This window comes from Piliocolobus tephrosceles, chromosome 17, assembly GCF_002776525.5.
Source record: "Piliocolobus tephrosceles isolate RC106 chromosome 17, ASM277652v3, whole genome shotgun sequence".
In the NCBI taxonomy this organism is placed as follows: domain Eukaryota; kingdom Metazoa; phylum Chordata; class Mammalia; order Primates; family Cercopithecidae; genus Piliocolobus; species Piliocolobus tephrosceles.
Genome location: NC_045450.1, coordinates 51804093 through 51820647, shown reverse-complemented (window position 1 = coordinate 51820647; position 16555 = coordinate 51804093). Strand labels below are relative to the sequence as shown.

The 16555-nt window shown below is 51.5% G+C and overlaps 1 protein-coding gene across 1 annotated transcript; it reads right to left on the bottom strand.

Annotated features, from left to right (window-relative positions):
• Nucleotides 1-4468: 4468 nt before the first annotated feature.
• LOC111541468 lies at nt 4469-16304 on the bottom strand. Its single transcript, XM_023210405.1, has 5 exons — nt 16261-16304; nt 14226-14326; nt 13517-14043; nt 12801-12924; nt 4469-4922 (listed from the first exon to the last, which is right to left on the bottom strand). The coding sequence occupies exons 1-5, from the start codon at nt 16302-16304 to the stop codon at nt 4906-4908; spliced, it is 813 nt and encodes a 270-aa protein (XP_023066173.1). The 3' UTR covers nt 4469-4905.
• Between the last annotated feature and the right edge of the window lie 251 nt (nt 16305-16555).

Here is a 16555-nt window from a genome sequence, read left to right as displayed (position 1 = left end):
ATACAAAAAATTAGCTGTGCATGGCAGAGCTAATTACACCTGTAATCCCAGCTACTCTGGAGGCTGAGACAAGATAATCACTTGAACCCGGGAGGCAGAGGTTGCAATGAGCCAAGATCACACCACTGCACTCCAGCCTGGGTGACAGAGCAAGACTCTATCTCAAAAAAAAAAAAAAGAAAAGAAAAAAGAAAAGAGAAAGTACAAAAGGACAGTGACAATACCCTGATCCATTTGAAATAACAAAATGGGGGCTGGGCATGGTGGTGCACACCTGTAATCTCAGCACTTTGGGAAGCAGAAGTGGGAGGATCACTTGAGGCCAGGAGTTCGAGACCATCCTAGACAACAGAGTGAGACCCCCCCCAACTCTAAAAAAACTAGCTAAGCATTGGGATACATCATCTTCATTCCTTCCTATAGGTTTAGTATTATTGATCCTATTCTACAGATGGGCCAACTGAGATTCACAGGTGCTAAGTGACCCCAGGGTGGTGATTTTAATCATTCTACTCTGAGACCTAGTGGAGATACCAAAAGTCTTGCCTGCCACCCTCACTGAACTGCACACTCGTAGAAGGCTATGTCTGGGGTTATTCCTCTGGGAGCACCCCAACATGTTCTAGAAGGGTCCCCACAGGTTGAAGAAAGGGGTTCTATTGTGGGCCTTGTGGCAAGATGTGGGCCTGCCCTTGAGGGCTGTGCATTCCTACCTCTGAGCCTGTTTGTCCCTTCTTGGCTTGGAAGGTCAAAATCTAGATGTCCTGCCTCCACAGGCCCAGCAGGAAGGATGGTTTTATCCAGGTCTGGTGTCAGCCGCCACCCACCTTTGCCTCTCCTGACAGAGGAGGTCTCTGAGCCTCTGATGTGTTTTTTCTAAGGAAATAGTTTCCCTTCAGTTACTGAGAAACTACTGTACCATCTTGAAGTTGAAATAGGATCTGGAGCCACAAATGAGACTTGAGAGGAGTGGGAGACAAGGAAAATTAGTGGCTGGCACATTGCCTAAAACCCTGGCTCCACTCAGCTTCTAGTTTTTAGAAGGCAATGGGCCTTAATCCAGGATGAGGGTGTCATCTGCCCAAGTGTGGCAGTTTCCTGGGCCCTAAAGAATTTTTTCTTTTTGAGATATAATTTATATACTGTAAAATCCAGCCTTGGGCCCAAAGAATCTCCCCTCCCTCCCAGGGGCATCTCCCTCTTCTGAGCCCCCGAGCCACCCTCCCCCAGCTCAGCCATCCCATAGGGAAAGGAAAGCAGAGAGGAGCAAGTTTCCCCAGAATAGCATTTCTTTAGTGTTGGGATCAATAAACTCGTTTGCTTAAAAGGAACCAGATGATTTCATCCTTGTAATTATAAGTTTGATGTTTGCAAATCTTGCCCGGGCTCCAAATGAGCCTCTTTGTCATCGGGGTTGGGGGTAGAGGAGTTTGTCTGGGTGCCTGGGGATGGCAGGACTGAGCCTACTGTGGTGGGAAGAGTGCCAAGCTGGGCTCAGGAAGCCTGGCTGCTGATCTTAGAGGGCTGCCTTGGACTGCTCCCCTTCCCCTCCCCTGCTCTCCTAGTTTCTGACAAGTGATGGGAAACAGACTAGAGTAGGGGGCTAGAAAATAATAATAATGGAAATAACGATGATAATGGTAGTAATAATAATATAATGTGGTAAGAGCTGGGGTAAGCTCTAACCACACCACCCTCCTGCTTAAGACCCCTCCCCCAAGACTGAAGAAACTTGGGGCAGAAAGACAAAGGCCCTCAGCCTAGCATTCATGACCCCCCGACAATCCCTACTTTCCAACACTATCTCCTATCGTTTCTCCCCATGGCACCCTGCAATCCAGCCATACTGGCCTGTTTCCATTCCCCACATGCCCATACCATGACTTCCTTGTTTCTCTACTGGGAAAACTCACCGTTCTTCTTTCTTTCTCTTTTGGGGGAGGGTCTTCCTGTTTCACCCAGGCTGGAGTGCAGTGGTGCAATCATGGCTTACTGCAGCCTTGACCTCCTGGGATCAAGCAATCCTCCCACCTCAGCCTCCTGAGTAGCAGGTAGCTGGGACTACAGGTGCCACCATGCCTGGGTAATTAATAAAAAAAAAAAATTTTTTTAGAGATGTGGTCTCACTACGTTGTCCAGGCTATACTTCTTTAAATATATTCATGGGCCTCTGATTGTGCTCCATGGAATGACTGCCCCACAGCATCCGTTTACTCATTTGGCTCCATGCTATGTGCCAAGGAGATGGTCAGCTCGCCTGGGACATAGCAGCCCCCTGGATTCTGGGAGGATTTAGTTTTACACTAATTTGTTTACTTTACTATGAAGCCTTCATATGAGGGTATCTCCCCTAACCCTTGAGAATTTTTAAAGTTATTTAAAATAGTACTTTTTTTGTAGAAAATTTAGGACATACAGGCCAGGCGCGGTGGCTCACACCTGTAATCCTAGCACTTTGGGAGGCTGAGGTGGGCAGATCACGAGGTCAGGAGATCGAGACCATCCTGGCTAACACGGCGAAACCCCGTCTCTACTAAAAAATACAAAAAATTAGCCGGCCGTGGTGGCGGGTGCCTGTAGTCCCAGCTACTCGGGAGGCTGAGGCAGGAGAATGGTGTGAACCCGGGAGGCAGAGCTTGCAGTGAGCCGAGATCGCGCCACTGCACTACAGCCTGGGCAACAGAGTGAGACTCGGTCTCAAAAAAAAAAAAAATTTAGGACATACAGAAAAAGAATAAAGGAATCCTACCATCTCAAAGTTGTCATTGCCAACATTTTACTGTGTTTTGTTTGGGCTTATTTCATCCACATTTTTTTCACTTAGTTATGACATTCTGTACGTGCAGCTTTGGATGCTCTGTTACCACCTAACCCTATGGTATAAATATTTCCCCATGTCATATTAAAATTCCTAATGATAGCTGGGAGTGGTGGCATGTGCCTACAGTCTCAGCTACTTGGGAGGTGAAGGTGGGAGCATTACTCGTGTCTGAGAGTTTGAGACCAGATTGGGCAACATAGGGAGACCCCGTCTCAAGAACAGACAAACAAGCAAACCAACAAACAACGCAATACAATTCCTGATGGCATCTTCTTTTTTTTTCTTTCTTCTTTTCTTTTTTTTTTTTTTTGAGACGGAGTCTCACTCTGTCGCCCAGGCTGGAGTGCAGTGGCCGGATCTCGGCTCACTGCAAGCTCCGCCTCCCGGGTTTATGCCATTCTCCTGCCTCAGCCTCCCAAGTAGCTGGGACTACAGGCGTCTGCCACCTCGTCCGGCTAGTTTTTTGTATTTTTTTAGTAGAGACGGGGTTTCACTGTGTTAGCCAGGATGGTCTCGATCTCCTGACCCCACAATCCACCCGTCTCGGCCTCCCAAAGTGCTAGGACTACAGGCTTGAGCCACCGCGCCCGGCCCTCTTCTTTTCTTTTTTTTGAGATGGAGTCTTGCTTTTGTCGCCCAGGCTGGAGTGCAGTGGTGCCATCTCAGCTCGCTGCCACCTCCGCCTCCTGGGTTCAAACAATTCTCCTGTCTCGGCTTCCTGAGTAGCTGGGACTACAGGTGCCTGCCACCATGCCCGCCTAATTTCTGTATTTTTAGTAGAGACAGGGTTTCACCATATTGATCAGGCTGGTCTCAAACTCCTGACCTCAGGTGATCCGCCTGCCTCAGCCTCCCAAAGTGCTGGAATTACAGGTGTAAGCCACAGTGCCCGGCTCCTGCCTTTTTTTTTTTTTTTTTTTTTTTAGACAGAGTCTCGCTCTGTCACCCAAGCTTGAGTGCAGCAGTGCAATGTCAGCTCACTGCAACCTGGGGCTTTCGGGTTCCAGCGATTCTCCTGCCTCAGCCTCCCAAGTAGCTGGGATTGCAGGCATGCACCACCATGCCTGGCTAATATTTTTTCTTCTTTTTTTTTTTGTATTTTCAGTACAGACAGGGTTTCCCGATGTTGACCCGGCTGGTCTTGAACTCTTGGCTTCAAGTGATCCACCCACCTCGGCCTCCCAAAGTGCTGGGATTACAGACGTGAGCCACCACACCCGGCCCCTAATGGCATCTTGTAGCTCTACTGTTACTTGGCAGATCCCCTATTGTTGGGCATTTAAGTTGTTTCCTATTATTCACAAATTACTAATTAGGCTGCTGTGAATGTCACGGTCCTTAAGGCTTTTTCTTAAAAGTTCTGAGCCAGGCGCAGTGGCTCACGCCTGTAATCCCAGCACTTTGGGAGGTTAAGGTGGGTGGATCACTTGAGGCCAGATGTTCAAGACCAGCCTGGCCAATATGGCGAAACCCTGACTCTACTAAAAATACAAAAATTAGCTGGGTATGGTGGCACGCACCTGTAGTCCCAGCTGCCTGGGAGGCTGAGGCACAAGAATTGCTTGAACCTGGAAAGCGGAGGTTGCAGTGAGCCCAGATCATACCACTGTACTCCAGCCTGGGCAATAGAGCAAGATTCTGCCAAAAAAAAAGAAACAAAAAATTCTGGATAGTGTTTTTAGGATCAATTTCGAAAAGTAGAACCACTAGGTCAAAAGATATGGACATTTTAAGGTTCCTGATGTATGTTGCCAAATTTCTCTTTGACATCACCTCTTCTCTCTTCTTGAGTCTTAAGAATCTCTTCCTCCTCCTCCTCCCATTTCTCTTATCAGTGTCTGAGACACAGGAAATGCCAACCAAGAATAAACCAAGAGCTGCAGATAGAGATCAATGAATCAATACAGGAGGTTGAATAATTCAACACTCACTTCTGGCTCATTATTGACTCTGGAATCCAAATGCCTCTTTTACCTTCTCTCCTTTTGTGTCCCAGCTGATAACGCCTTGATAACCTGCCATGTTCTTGGATTCTCTCCCAAACTTTCCAAGCTCGGAACCATCAAGACAGGCAGGGTTTCCCATCATGCTGTAATACTACCTTGTAAATAAGCAGAAATAATTACTAACCCACAGATACCTCACCAGCCTGCCTCCCCTCCAGGAACACAAAAAGGGCAATTTAGAAAGCAGACAATTGTTCTTGTCCTCGAGATGACACTACTGAGTAAATGGGCAAGGAATTCAGCTTTGGTCTGCTCCAGCCCTGGCTAACTTCCCTCTGTCTAACTTGTCTTTCTCCCTTTCCTTAGCCAGACCAATTCACACTCTTCATTAAGTGTCATTTAGAGAGGCCAGGCACAGTGGCTCATGCCTGTAAGCCCAGCACTTTGGAAGGCCAAGACAGGTGGTTGGCTTGAGCCCAGGAGCTGGAAGCCAATTTGAGCAACATGATGAAAGCCCATTATCTACAAAAAAATACAAAAAATTAGCTGCATATGGTGGTACAAGCCTGTAGTCCCAGCTACCCAGGAGGCTGAGGTGGGAGGATCATCTGAGGTGGGGAGGTCGAGGCTGCAGTGAGCTGAGATTGTGCCACTGCAGCTCTTCAGCCTGGGCAACGGTCAGACCCTGTCTAAAAAAAAAAAAAAATTTCAGATGTGGTGGCACACGCCTGTAATCCTAGCACTTTGGCAGGCCAAGGCAGATCACCTGAGGTCGGGAGCTCGAGACCAGCCTGACCAACACAGAGACACCCTGTCTCTACTAAAAATACAAAATTAGCCAGGCATGGTGGCGCATGCCTGTAATCCCAGAACCCGGGAGGTGGAGGTTGCAGTGAGCCGAGATCGCGCCATTGCACTCCAGCCTGGGCAACAAGAGTGAAGCACCTTAAAAAAAAAAAGAAAAAAAAAAGTGTAGTTGGAGCCAGGCGTGGTGGCTCACACCTGTAATCCCAGTACTTTGGGAGGCCGAGGCGGGCAGATCACCTGAAGTCGGGAGTTTGAGACCAGCCTGGCCAACATGGTGAAACCCCATCTCTACTAAAAATACAAAAATTAGCTGGGGGTGGTGGTGCGTGCCTGTAATCCCAGCTACTTGGAAGGCTAAGTCAGGAGAATCGCTTGAACCTGGGAGGTGAAGGTTGCAGTGAGCTGAGATTACATCACTGCACTCCAGGCTGGGCAATGGAGTAAGATGCTGTCTCAGAAAAAAAAACATAAAAACAAAAAAACAGTGTAGTTCAGAGGCCTCTGACAAGGCTTTCTAAACGATGCTGGGCAGAATGACTGCCCCACAGCATCCCCTCACCAATGCCTATGAGACAAGACTGGACTCAGCCACCTCAAAGGTATCCCACGGTCTTGATAGCTTCCCTAGTCCCACCTTAGGCTAACTTCATCTTGCTCCCTCCTACCCGGGGGAGCCCCCAGCATGCTTTGCAGTTTAGGTAGTGTTGGTGACAGAGATGGACACAAAGATGAACAACCCAGGTTTCCCTTCAGTGAATAACTTTTCTCTTCTTTTCTTTTCTTTTCCTTTTCTTTCTCTCTTCTCTCTCTTCTTTTCTTTTCTTTTTTTTTTGACAGGGTCTTGCTCGGTCAAGTGCAGTGGCATGATCCTAGCTGACTGCAGTTTCCAACTCCTGGGCTGAGGCGATCCTCCTGTCTCAGCCTCCTGAGTAGTTGGGACTACAAGTGCACACCACCACGCCTGGCTAATTTTTACTTTTTTTTTTGAGACAGAGTCTCACTCTGTCACCCAGGCTGGAGTGCAGTGGCGCAATTTTGGCTCACTACAAGCTCCACCTCCCAGGTTCACTCCATTCTCCTGCCTCAGCCTCCCCAGTAGCTGGGACTACAGGCGCCCACCACCACACCCAGCCAATTTTTTGTATTTTTAGTAGAGACAGGGTTTCACCATGTTAGCCAGGCTGGTCTCAATCTCCTGACCTCGTGATCCACCCGCCTCAGCCTCCCAAAGTGCTGGGATTACAGGCATGAGCCACTGCACCCGGCCATTTTTTTCAATATAGGGTCACATTCTGTTAGACAGGCTGGTGTGCAGTGGTGGCATCATTGCTCACTGCAGCCTCAAACTCCTGGGCTCAAGTGATCCTCCTGCCTCAGTCTCACAATAGCTGGGACCACAGGCACATTCCACTCCACTTGACTAATCCTTCCCTCCTTCTCTCCTCCCCTCCCTCCCTCCTTCCCTTCCTTCTTTCCTTTCTTCCTTACTTCCAGAGACGGCGTCTTGGTACGTTGCTCAGGCTGGTCTCGAACTTCTGGGCACAAGTAACTTTCTCACCTTGGCCTCCCAAAATGCTGGGATTACAGGCACAAGCCACTGCATAAAGCAATTTTCCAAACACTTTCTCGCTGGCCTCTCCTTAATTTCTTCAAGATAAAGAGGGAAGGCCGGGTGCAGTGGCTCACGCCTCTAATCCCAACACTTTGGGAGGCCGAGGTGGGTGGATCACGAGGTCAAGAGATTGAAACCATTCTGGCTAACATGGTGAAACCCTGTCTCTACTAAAAATACAAAAAAATTAGCCGGGTGTGGCACACACCTGTAGTCCCAGCTACTCGGGAGGCCGAGGCAGGAGAATCACTTGAACCCAGGAGTCAGAGATTGCAGTGAGCGAAGCTCGCACCACTGCACTCCAGCCTGGGCGACACAGCGAGACTCCTTCTCAAAAATAAATAAATAAATAAATAAATAAATAAATAAATAAATAAATAAAAGGATAAAGAGGGAAAGAGTTACTGTTCTATTTTGCAGCTCTTGAAATTGAGACTCAGAACAGGTGACTGACTCATTCAAGGGCATATGGCCAGGTAGACTCAGAGAGAGAGAGAGATCCCAGAGAAGTCCTGCAGTTGAAGAAATGCAGTCACTTAACTCTTTAATTTTTTTTTTAAGAGGTTGGGTGGGGGGTCTTGCTATGTTGCTGCTCAGGTTGGTCTTGGAACTCCTGGCCTCAAGTGATCCACCTTCCTCGACCTCCCAAAGTGCTGGGATTACAGGTGTGAGCCATAAGCGCCTAGCCTATTTTATTTTATTTTTTCAAGGCTGTTTCTCAGTGTGAAGTATTTCATTTCACTATTCATTTTTTTTGTTTGTTTGTTTTTTCAGGAGATGAGGTCTTGCTATATTGCCCAGGCTGGAGTGCAGCAGCTACTCACAGGCACGATTCCACTACTGATTAACACAGGAGTTTTGACCTGCTCCATTTTCGACCTGGGCTGGTTCACCCCTCCTTAGGCTACCTGGTGGTCCCTCGTTCCTGGGAGATCACCATATCGATGCCAACTTAGTGCAGACACCTAATCAGCATAGTGAATTACAGCCCAGATCTCCTGGGCTCAAGCAATCCTCCCGTCTCAGTCTCCCGAGTAGCTGGGACTGCATGTACATGCCACTGCAACTGGCTAGTTTTCTGTTTTAGCTTCCTTCACATGCTGACTCACCCTCAAGTGGTAGCCATTCTCTTTCCTGATGTTTCTACAAAAATCTTGAGATTGAGTTTCATAGTTCAAGTCTGGGTTATCTGGTCATCCCTGAGCTGTGGTGTGGACACTGTGAATTGCTGAGGACAGGGTGGTGTCACGGGAAAAGGAATGGCTATACTGTGCAGGCAAAAACATCAGAAGGTACCTGAGTTAGTGTCTAGCACAAAGTTGCAAGTTCTCAAAGAATGGTGGCTATGACACTCTTTACGGTCTCTTCTAGCTCTGAAATGCTATGATTTGTACAATGCTTTGGTTGATACAAAGCCATCTGTAAACATTGGCAGTAAGGGAAGCACTGGATAACAATTTGAGTTCACATAAGGTCTAGCAAAAATGCTATACAATGAGCTGAAAGGGTGTCTGAAGCCAGCACAGTGGCTCACACCTGTAAGCCCAGCACTTTGGGAGGCCAAGGCGGGTGGATCACCTGAGGTCAGGAGTTCCAGACCAACCTGGCCAACACGGCGAGACCCCATCTCTACTAAAAATACAAAGATCAGCTGGGTGTGGTGGCTCATGCCTGTAATCCCAGCTACTTGGGAGGCTGAGGCACAAGAATAACTTGAACCCGGGAGGTGGAGGCTGCAGTGAGCCAAGATCGTTCCACCGCACTCCAGCCTGGGCGACAGAGCAAGATTCCATCTCAAAAAAAAAAAGGGTAACTGCCTGTGGCCTGCCTCCTATTCTTTTTTTTTTTTTTCTTTTTTCTTTCTTTTTTTTTTTTTTTTTTTTTGAGATGGAGTCTTACTCTGTCACCCAGGCTGGAGCGCAGTGGCGCGATCTTGCTCACTGCAACCTCTGCCTCCTGGTTTCAAGTGATTCTTCTGCCTCAGCCCCCCGAGTAGATGGGATTACAGGCGAGCACCACCATGCCTGGCTAATTTTTTTGTATTTTTAGTAGAGACGGGATTTCACTATGTTGACCAGGCTGGTCTTGAACTCCTGATCTAAGGGGATCCGCCCACCTAGGCCTCCCAAAGTGCTGCGATTACAGGCGTGAGCCATCATGCATGGCCTGGCCTGCCTCCTTTGGTAGTGGAGCAGGGGCAGCGGCAGTGCCAGACCCAGGGCATGGCCTGGAAAGGACTTCCTGAGCCTCTGGGGCCTGCTACATCCATAGCTCTTTCAAAGGATCCTGCTTCTATCAGCATTAAATGATCCGGCTGGACTGGGACTCGACCTGCTCTGGGAGCTGAAGGGAGCCATGCATAGCTAAAGCAGAAGTGCGGGCTCCAAAGCCTGACCAAAGTGGATGCTTTAGGTTAGGTGGTGATCGTGATCAACCAATCAGAGCCTTCTCTGAGGCAAGTGTGTAGTGTGAGTGTGCATGTGGGTACCAAGCCCAGAGGAGGCAGTCATGAAGCTCAGGTTACATCCAGGCCTCATTCAGACTGTAAACCATGGAAATGGTGCCCCCTAGAGGTGTGTGCTGCAACGGCTATTCTGTCGGCCATACCTGGATGCTGGCGGGTGGGGCTGCTACCAGAATAATGGCTTCCACATTCAGGCTGCCTCCCTGCTTCTCACATGAGACCTCCCACTACCAATGATTGTTTGGGTATAGTTGCATCCTCACTCTTCAGAAAAATATTCTTGTCTCAGATACACTGAGTATTGTGGATGTATTGGTCGCCTAGAGGCCAGGAAGGTTAGGATTTCTCCTGGCAGGGAGTATCAGAGAAGTCAATTGAGTGTCTGAGATCACACAGCAGAGGGAAGAGTTATATTAAAACCCAAGACCCCCTACTCATTAGCAGTCTTTCCTAGCACTGCAGAATCCTGTGATGTAGGAGCAGCAAATCCATGGTGGCACCTCTGCCAGGTGCTGAGAGGCCCAGCAACAGGGCCAGGGATCTGGGGTCTCTGGAAGGCCCTGGAAGCTGCCAGCCCTTCCCCCAGGCCAGAGGAGCTGCCTCTTTGGCAAGAGACGTGAATCAGCCACAGGCGCCTCCACCAGCTTTTGATGAATTTTCCTGCCACTGGTGCTAATTTCCTGAAAGGCTTTTTCTTTCACCTTCAGGCTCCCCCTCAAAAGGGTTCTTGCTCTTTATCGGTGGGGGATCCATAATGATCACCCAGCAGCTCCTTGGTGAGGTCAGCAACATGCTCCACCAGCAGCTCCTGTGGCTGAAAGGGCTGGGAGTGGACAGGGGTCCTGGACCACGGCTAGAGGGAGCTGAGGCCAGAGTCTGGTCCTACCACAGGGACTGTTCCCAAAGAAAGTCTGGCCCAGAGAGGCAAATGGTCTGCCTGAGGACACATGGAAGAACAGGCCCAGACAGGAACACACAGCTCCCTAAATTCTGCCTAAGAGAGGCGTGGTGAACCCTGTTCTGTGGGCCATGTGATCTCAGCCTCTGAGTTCTTTCTGGGCTCCACTGGGCTCTCCTCGCCTACCTACTGGTTCCCCAAATAGACCCAAGCCTAACCCCTCACGGCAGTGGAGTCATCATTGCACAGAGGGCTTGTGGTAGGAGGTGAGAGTGCTGTCTTAACAAGCTTTCTGTGGGGTGGGAGGTCTGTTTGTGTCTCTACCCTGGACTGGACACCCTCTTGGGGCTTTTCCTGGGCCCAGTGGGTAGATGCCAAGGTCTCCCAGGCCTGGGGAGGGACCATGTGAATTCTCAGACTTGGCTGGGTGGGAGTGCACTAGGCCAGAGTACCCCAGGGGCCATTCTGTGAGTGGGGGAGGTGAGTAATCAGAGCTGACCTCCCACCTTGGCCTAAAGTTCCTTGGAGAAACAGGACACCTGCCCTTATGTGTCACTAGGTCCTGACCATCTACTTTGGGAACTTGCTTGCTCGATTCCATGAAGGACCACTGTCTAGTTCTCTGCCACCATCCCCCGGTCTGCTCACTTCCACTCTCTCTTCCTCCAGTGTCTCTGTACTAGGTGACCTCAAAGACCCTTCTGGAAGGTAAATCTGACCAAGACATGCCCCTCCCATGGCTCCCTAGTGCCTCCGCATAGAGTCCATGCTCCCTCCCAGCTTACAGGCCTGGTACTCCAGTTCTGGGCCATTTCCTCTTTCAGCCTTTCTGTGGGGGTCATGCTGACACAGAGCTGCTGGGACTGAACAAGCCAATTCCTGCCTCCAGGCCTTTGCTCCTGCTTTGCCCTCTGGCTGAGATAGCTTCCCCTCCACTCCCACCTTCATTCCTTCCACTATTCCCTATAGGTTCTTTCAAAGGCTCCTCCAGGAAGCCCTCCCTTTCCATCACCCTCCCACCCCAAGGTGTCTCAGTGGTCAGACAACTGTGATGAGAAACAGATCCCTGCCCACAGCTACCTTCTGAGTGTCCAGGCATGGCCCCCCTCCTGCCTGAACTGCCCCAGCACTGCCCTGGCTCTCTTTCCATTTGTGTGTCTGGCTGTGTGTCCAACAGCTTCTGCCTCTTTCCTCCACCCCTGACTTTTTTTTTCTTTTTTTTTTTGAGACGGAGTCTCGCTCTGTCACCCAGGCTGGAGTGCTGTGGCCAGATCTCAGCTCACTGCAAGCTCCGCCTCCCGGGTTCACACCATTCTCCTGTCTCAGCCTCCCGGGTAGCTGGGACTACAGGTGCCACCACCTCGCCTAGCTAGTTTTTTGTATTTTTTTTTTAGAGACGGGGTTTCACCGTGTCAGCCAGGATGGTCTCGATATCCTGACCTCGTGATCCGCCCGCCTCGGCCTCCCAAAGTGCTGGGATTACAGGCTTGAGCCACCGCGCCCGGCCACCCCTGACTTTTTTTTGTTTTTGTTTTTTTGACAGGGTCTCACTCTGTGGCCCAGGCTGGAGTGCAGTGGCACAATCTCATCAACCTCCGCCTCCCAGGCTCAAGCGATTCTCGTGCCTCAGCCTCCTGAGTAGCTGGGATTACAGGTCTGTGCCACCATACCTGGATAATTTTTGTATTTTTAGTAGAGACGGGGTTTTGCCATTTTGGCCAGGCTGGTCCAGAACTCCTGACCTCAGGTGATCCACCTGCCTCGGCCTCCCAACGTGCTGGGACTACAGCCTTTTAAAAAATCTTGTCTCACTGCAACCTCTGCCTGCCAGGCTCAAGCCATCCTCCCACCTCAGCTTCCCAAGTAGCTGGGACTGCAGGGGGATGCCATCATGCTCGGCTAATTTTTGTATTTTTCATAGAGATGGGGTTTTGCCATGTTGTCCAGGCTATTCTTGAACTCCTGGGCTTAAGCCATCTGCCCGCCACAGCCTCCCAAAGTGCGGGGATTTCAGGTGTGAGCCACGTGGCGCCCAGCCAACCCCCTGACTTTCTTGGCTGATCGTTCCATCATCTCTTATACCTATCTCTGTCCCTTTCCTCATTCTTTAATGCAGCTGCACCTCATTCCATTGGACTCAAGGTGGTGTCATTGTTGCTATGTTCTTTCATTGTTGCTATGTTCCTTCATTGTTCAGTCTGCATCCCCCAATTTCTGAAAGGGGCTCTCTCCCTCCTCACACAGTTAATTACCTTGGTGGAAAGAAGGAGTTCTGGTTCTTTTACAGACATGGTCTACGCTTTCCCAAAGAAAGTCTGGCTCAACAAGACCTGAGTAAAGTTCCAGAGCACGTAGCAGGCTCCCAGCCCTCCAGACCTGAGGGAGTAGAGGGAGAACACACAGAAAAGGTCACTGCATCCAGGACTGGTCCAGCCTCAGCTCTTCTAACCCAGTCCCTTGTGGCACTCATGGGGAAACAGCAGGATCTCTTTGGTCAACCTCACCTGTGGACCTTTCTACTGAACCTTCTCCCACTTCTTGTTCTAGAAACTTCAGCCTCCTGCAGAGGATGTACTGCGCTCAGGCCCACTTTGTCCCTTACTCCGGGGCCCCAGTGTGACCAGCTTCAGCTGCAAGGGGGTTCGTTGGGGGAAGGGAAAGCCTTGACGTGGTGGCATCTGTCCCCTACAACTCCCTCTTCCAGCCCCTTTTTTTCACCCGATGTCTCCCTCCCTGGACATCGGGGCTTTCTTTAGCTTGGGGTCCTAGCCAAGCTCCTGGAGCCTCTGCCCATGCAGCCTGCAGGCTCCTGGAGGGCAGGACCCATCCCTCTTGGGTCTCCCAAAGCCTATAGGTGGGTAAGTCAGGTTGTGCACGGGAGGGACCCAGGTGAGGAAGTTCATGCATTCACTGTCACTAATGAGTTCTTGTTTCCCTGTGCTGCCCACCCTCCACCCTGCTCACGTGCCTGTCGCGGGGCACGATCCAGCACCGGCCGTGGGTTTCCAAAGCCTGGCTCTGCCATAGCCACCAGCGGGGAACTGCTCCAGTCGGCCAGCCCAGAACCTGGCCTTGGAGGTCCGGAAGAAGCAAGGAGGGCCATGAGAAGGCAAGAAGACTTGGGCCGAGCCGCCCCCGCCTGGAGACCGGCGGCGAGATTCAGCTCCCGGCGCCCGCACGTCCGCCCAGGCTCTGGGCCGGCGCCAGGCGGTTGGATCCGTGACTGCAGTTGGCGGGAGGCCGGACGGCGTGTCCCCCGGGGCTCCCAGGCAGCCAGCGCTGTCGGCCAGGCCGGGAGGACTGCGGCAGGCGGGCGGGCGACTGGATCCTGGGGGCCCGGGGCGGAGGCAGCGCTCCGTGGGCTGCGGTCAGCAGGGGCCCCGCAAAGGGGCCGCGTCCCTTGCGCTAATTGGCCCTTTCCCAGCCGCCTGGGCCGGTAATTGCTGCTTTCCGGGTGGAAGGTGGGGGCGTGGCGGGGGAGAAGCTGGGGCGCTGCTTCCGGAGCCGGGAGCCAGACTCAGCCGGAGGTGGGCGGCCCGGCCCGGCCAGCAGGGGGCGCGTGTGTGCGCTGTGCCCGCGAGAGCTTAGCGCCCACACTCGTTCGTCCCCGCGGTGGCGCCGGCTGGTGTGAAACCCGGGGGATGGGGAGGGCGGCTGGGGGCAAGACTCAGAAGTGCCTCGGGCTTTCACCAAGATCCAGTCTGTTCTGCGCACCGATCCACGCGGGATGGGGCCTGGCAACAGCTTCAGGAGAGACTCCGGGTGGCCGTGGGAGGACCTGAGTGGGGACAGGAAGACAAGGTGGGACGATGGGGCAGTAGTAGGTAGCCCTCCCGCCTCCGTCATCCAGCAGTGCAACCCGGGAGGAGCTGACGGGAAGAGGGACACCTTCCTGGGTGTATGGGGAGGGTGTGGAGCCAGGGCTGTGGGAGGCAGGGGCCAGCCCAGCATTCAGATTGCCCACTGGGGTTCTCCCAGGTTTGTCCTCCCTCCTAGGGAGGGTTCTAGGGTTTCCCCAGAGCCCTTTATGATTGTCACATCTGCCACAGCCAGCCCAGACCCGACTAAGCCCTGGCTCCTGCTCAGCTGTACTTCCTCCAATTTGGGGAGGAGGGCCCTGGGCAGGTGGCCCTTAGAAGCAGCTGCCCTCCCCACAGACCCGTGTGAGAGAGCATGAGGAGGGGCGTTCAAGAAGAATCATTCATGATCCTTGTTAAAGCTCAGCAAAGCAGACTTTATTCAGGAGCATCGAAATAGGCACAGGGGCCGAGCCGTTAGCTCATACCTATAATTCCAGCACTTTTGGAGGATAAGGCGGTACAGAGGTTCTCTGTCACCCAGGCTGGAGTGCAGTGGTGTGACCATAGCTCACTGAAGCCTCGGCCTTCTGGGCTTAAGCGATTCTCCCACCTCAGCCTCTTGAGTAGATGGGACTACAGGCATGTGCCACCATAACTGGCTAATTTTTTTAATTCATATTTTTTGTAGGGATGGAGTCTTGCAGTGTTGCCCAGGTTGGTCTCAAACTCCTGGGCTCAAGCAGTCCTCCTGCCTCAGCCTCCCAAAGTGCTGGGATAACAGGCATGCGCCACCATGTCAGACCCAAACATTTTTAAAAAATTAGCCGAGGCTGGTGGTGCCTGCCTGTGGTCTCAGCTATTTGGGAGGCTGACGTGAGAGGATTGCTTGAGCCCAGGAGTTTGAGGCTGCAGTGAGCTGTGATTGCACCACTGCACTTCAGCCTGGGCAACAGAGGAGACCCTCTTTCCAAAAAAAATTGACATAGGGACTGCCACAGTGGGGTTTTGCAGTCAGGCAGTTGGGGAGAGAGATTGGGCTCAACTCTGAATACAGCATGGACAGGTAAGAATTTATAGCCAAGGAGCAAGGTGGGGTCAGTGGATGGAAAATTACTAAGAGGAAACATCAGAGATAAAGGGGGAATTCTGGCTAAGCCCATCCAATAGGATTCTTGCTGCAGCCAGGCCAGCGTGGCCAGACATCACCTTGGGGATAATAGAGGCTAAAGTACTTTTGTTTTTTGTTTTTTTTTTTTTTGAGGCAGATCCTTGCTCTGTCACCCAGGCTGGAGTGCAGTGGCATGATTTCAGCTCATTGCAACCTCTGCCTCCCGAGTTCAAGTGATTCTCCTGCCTCAGCCTCTCAAGTAGCTGTAATTACAGGCACCCACCACCACACCCGGCTAATTTTTGTATTTTAGTAGAATGGGGTTTTCACCATGTTGGCCAGGCTGGTCTCAAACTCCTGAGCTCAAGTGGTCTGCTTGCCTCGGCCTCCCAAAGTGCTGGGATTACAGGCGTGAGCCACCGTATCTGGCCCAGGCTAAGGAACTTAATTAGATTATGGAAGGTGATCAGATATCAAGGGTGGGGGCTCTGGTTAAACTGACTTAGCAGGAATCTTGCTAAAAAGTCAGGCCTAGCTGAAAAAGTTCAGGAAAGTCTGAGTAGAGTTTGGTCAAGGAGAGAATCTTTGTCAGGGGAGAAATCGGGAGGAACCATCAGAGGCAGGCTGGGGCTAGCTCCTGGGCTGTGCCAGCAGGCCCCAGGGTGAGTAGCCAAGGACCTCCAGGTCAGGATGTCCCTTGTGGACACTGGAGTGAAATCTGGCTCAGTTGGAGCTGAGCCCCTGCTGAGTTCTGCACTGGCTGCCCCAGGACCACCTTCCGGGGGCTGAACTAGCAGCCCTCACTCTGGCTCCTTACTGATGAGTGGCTGTTTGGTTGCCTGGGACATCCTCCGGCTGTGCTTCCTGAGACTAGAGCTGCCACATCTCCTGTGGTAGCGACCCTCCTCAGGGATTGCTCCAGGTCTGGATGGAGGTGGCAGGGTGCCTCAGGCTGGCCTGGATCCAACTGCTGCTCTGCCTCCACCAGCTCAGGCCCTTGGGCAAGGCTTTTTAATGTCTCAATGCTTCAGTTTCTTCATCTGTAAAATGGGGATAATAAGATCCGTGGTCGTTGTGAGGATTAATGTTTGCTTGGAAG

Coding starts and splice junctions, on each gene's coding strand:
- LOC111541468 (XM_023210405.1), bottom strand. CDS start 16,304: ATGTCCCAGGCAACCAAACAGCCACTCATCAGTAAGGAGCCAGA. Junction 14,327..16,260: donor CTCATCAGTAAGGAGCCAGA/GTGAGGGCTGCT, acceptor GTCCCCACTCAG/GTCCTCCCACGGCCACCCGG. Junction 12,925..13,516: donor TGGATCGTGCCCCGCGACAG/GCACGTGAGCAG, acceptor CTACTCCCTCAG/GTCTGGAGGGCTGGGAGCCT.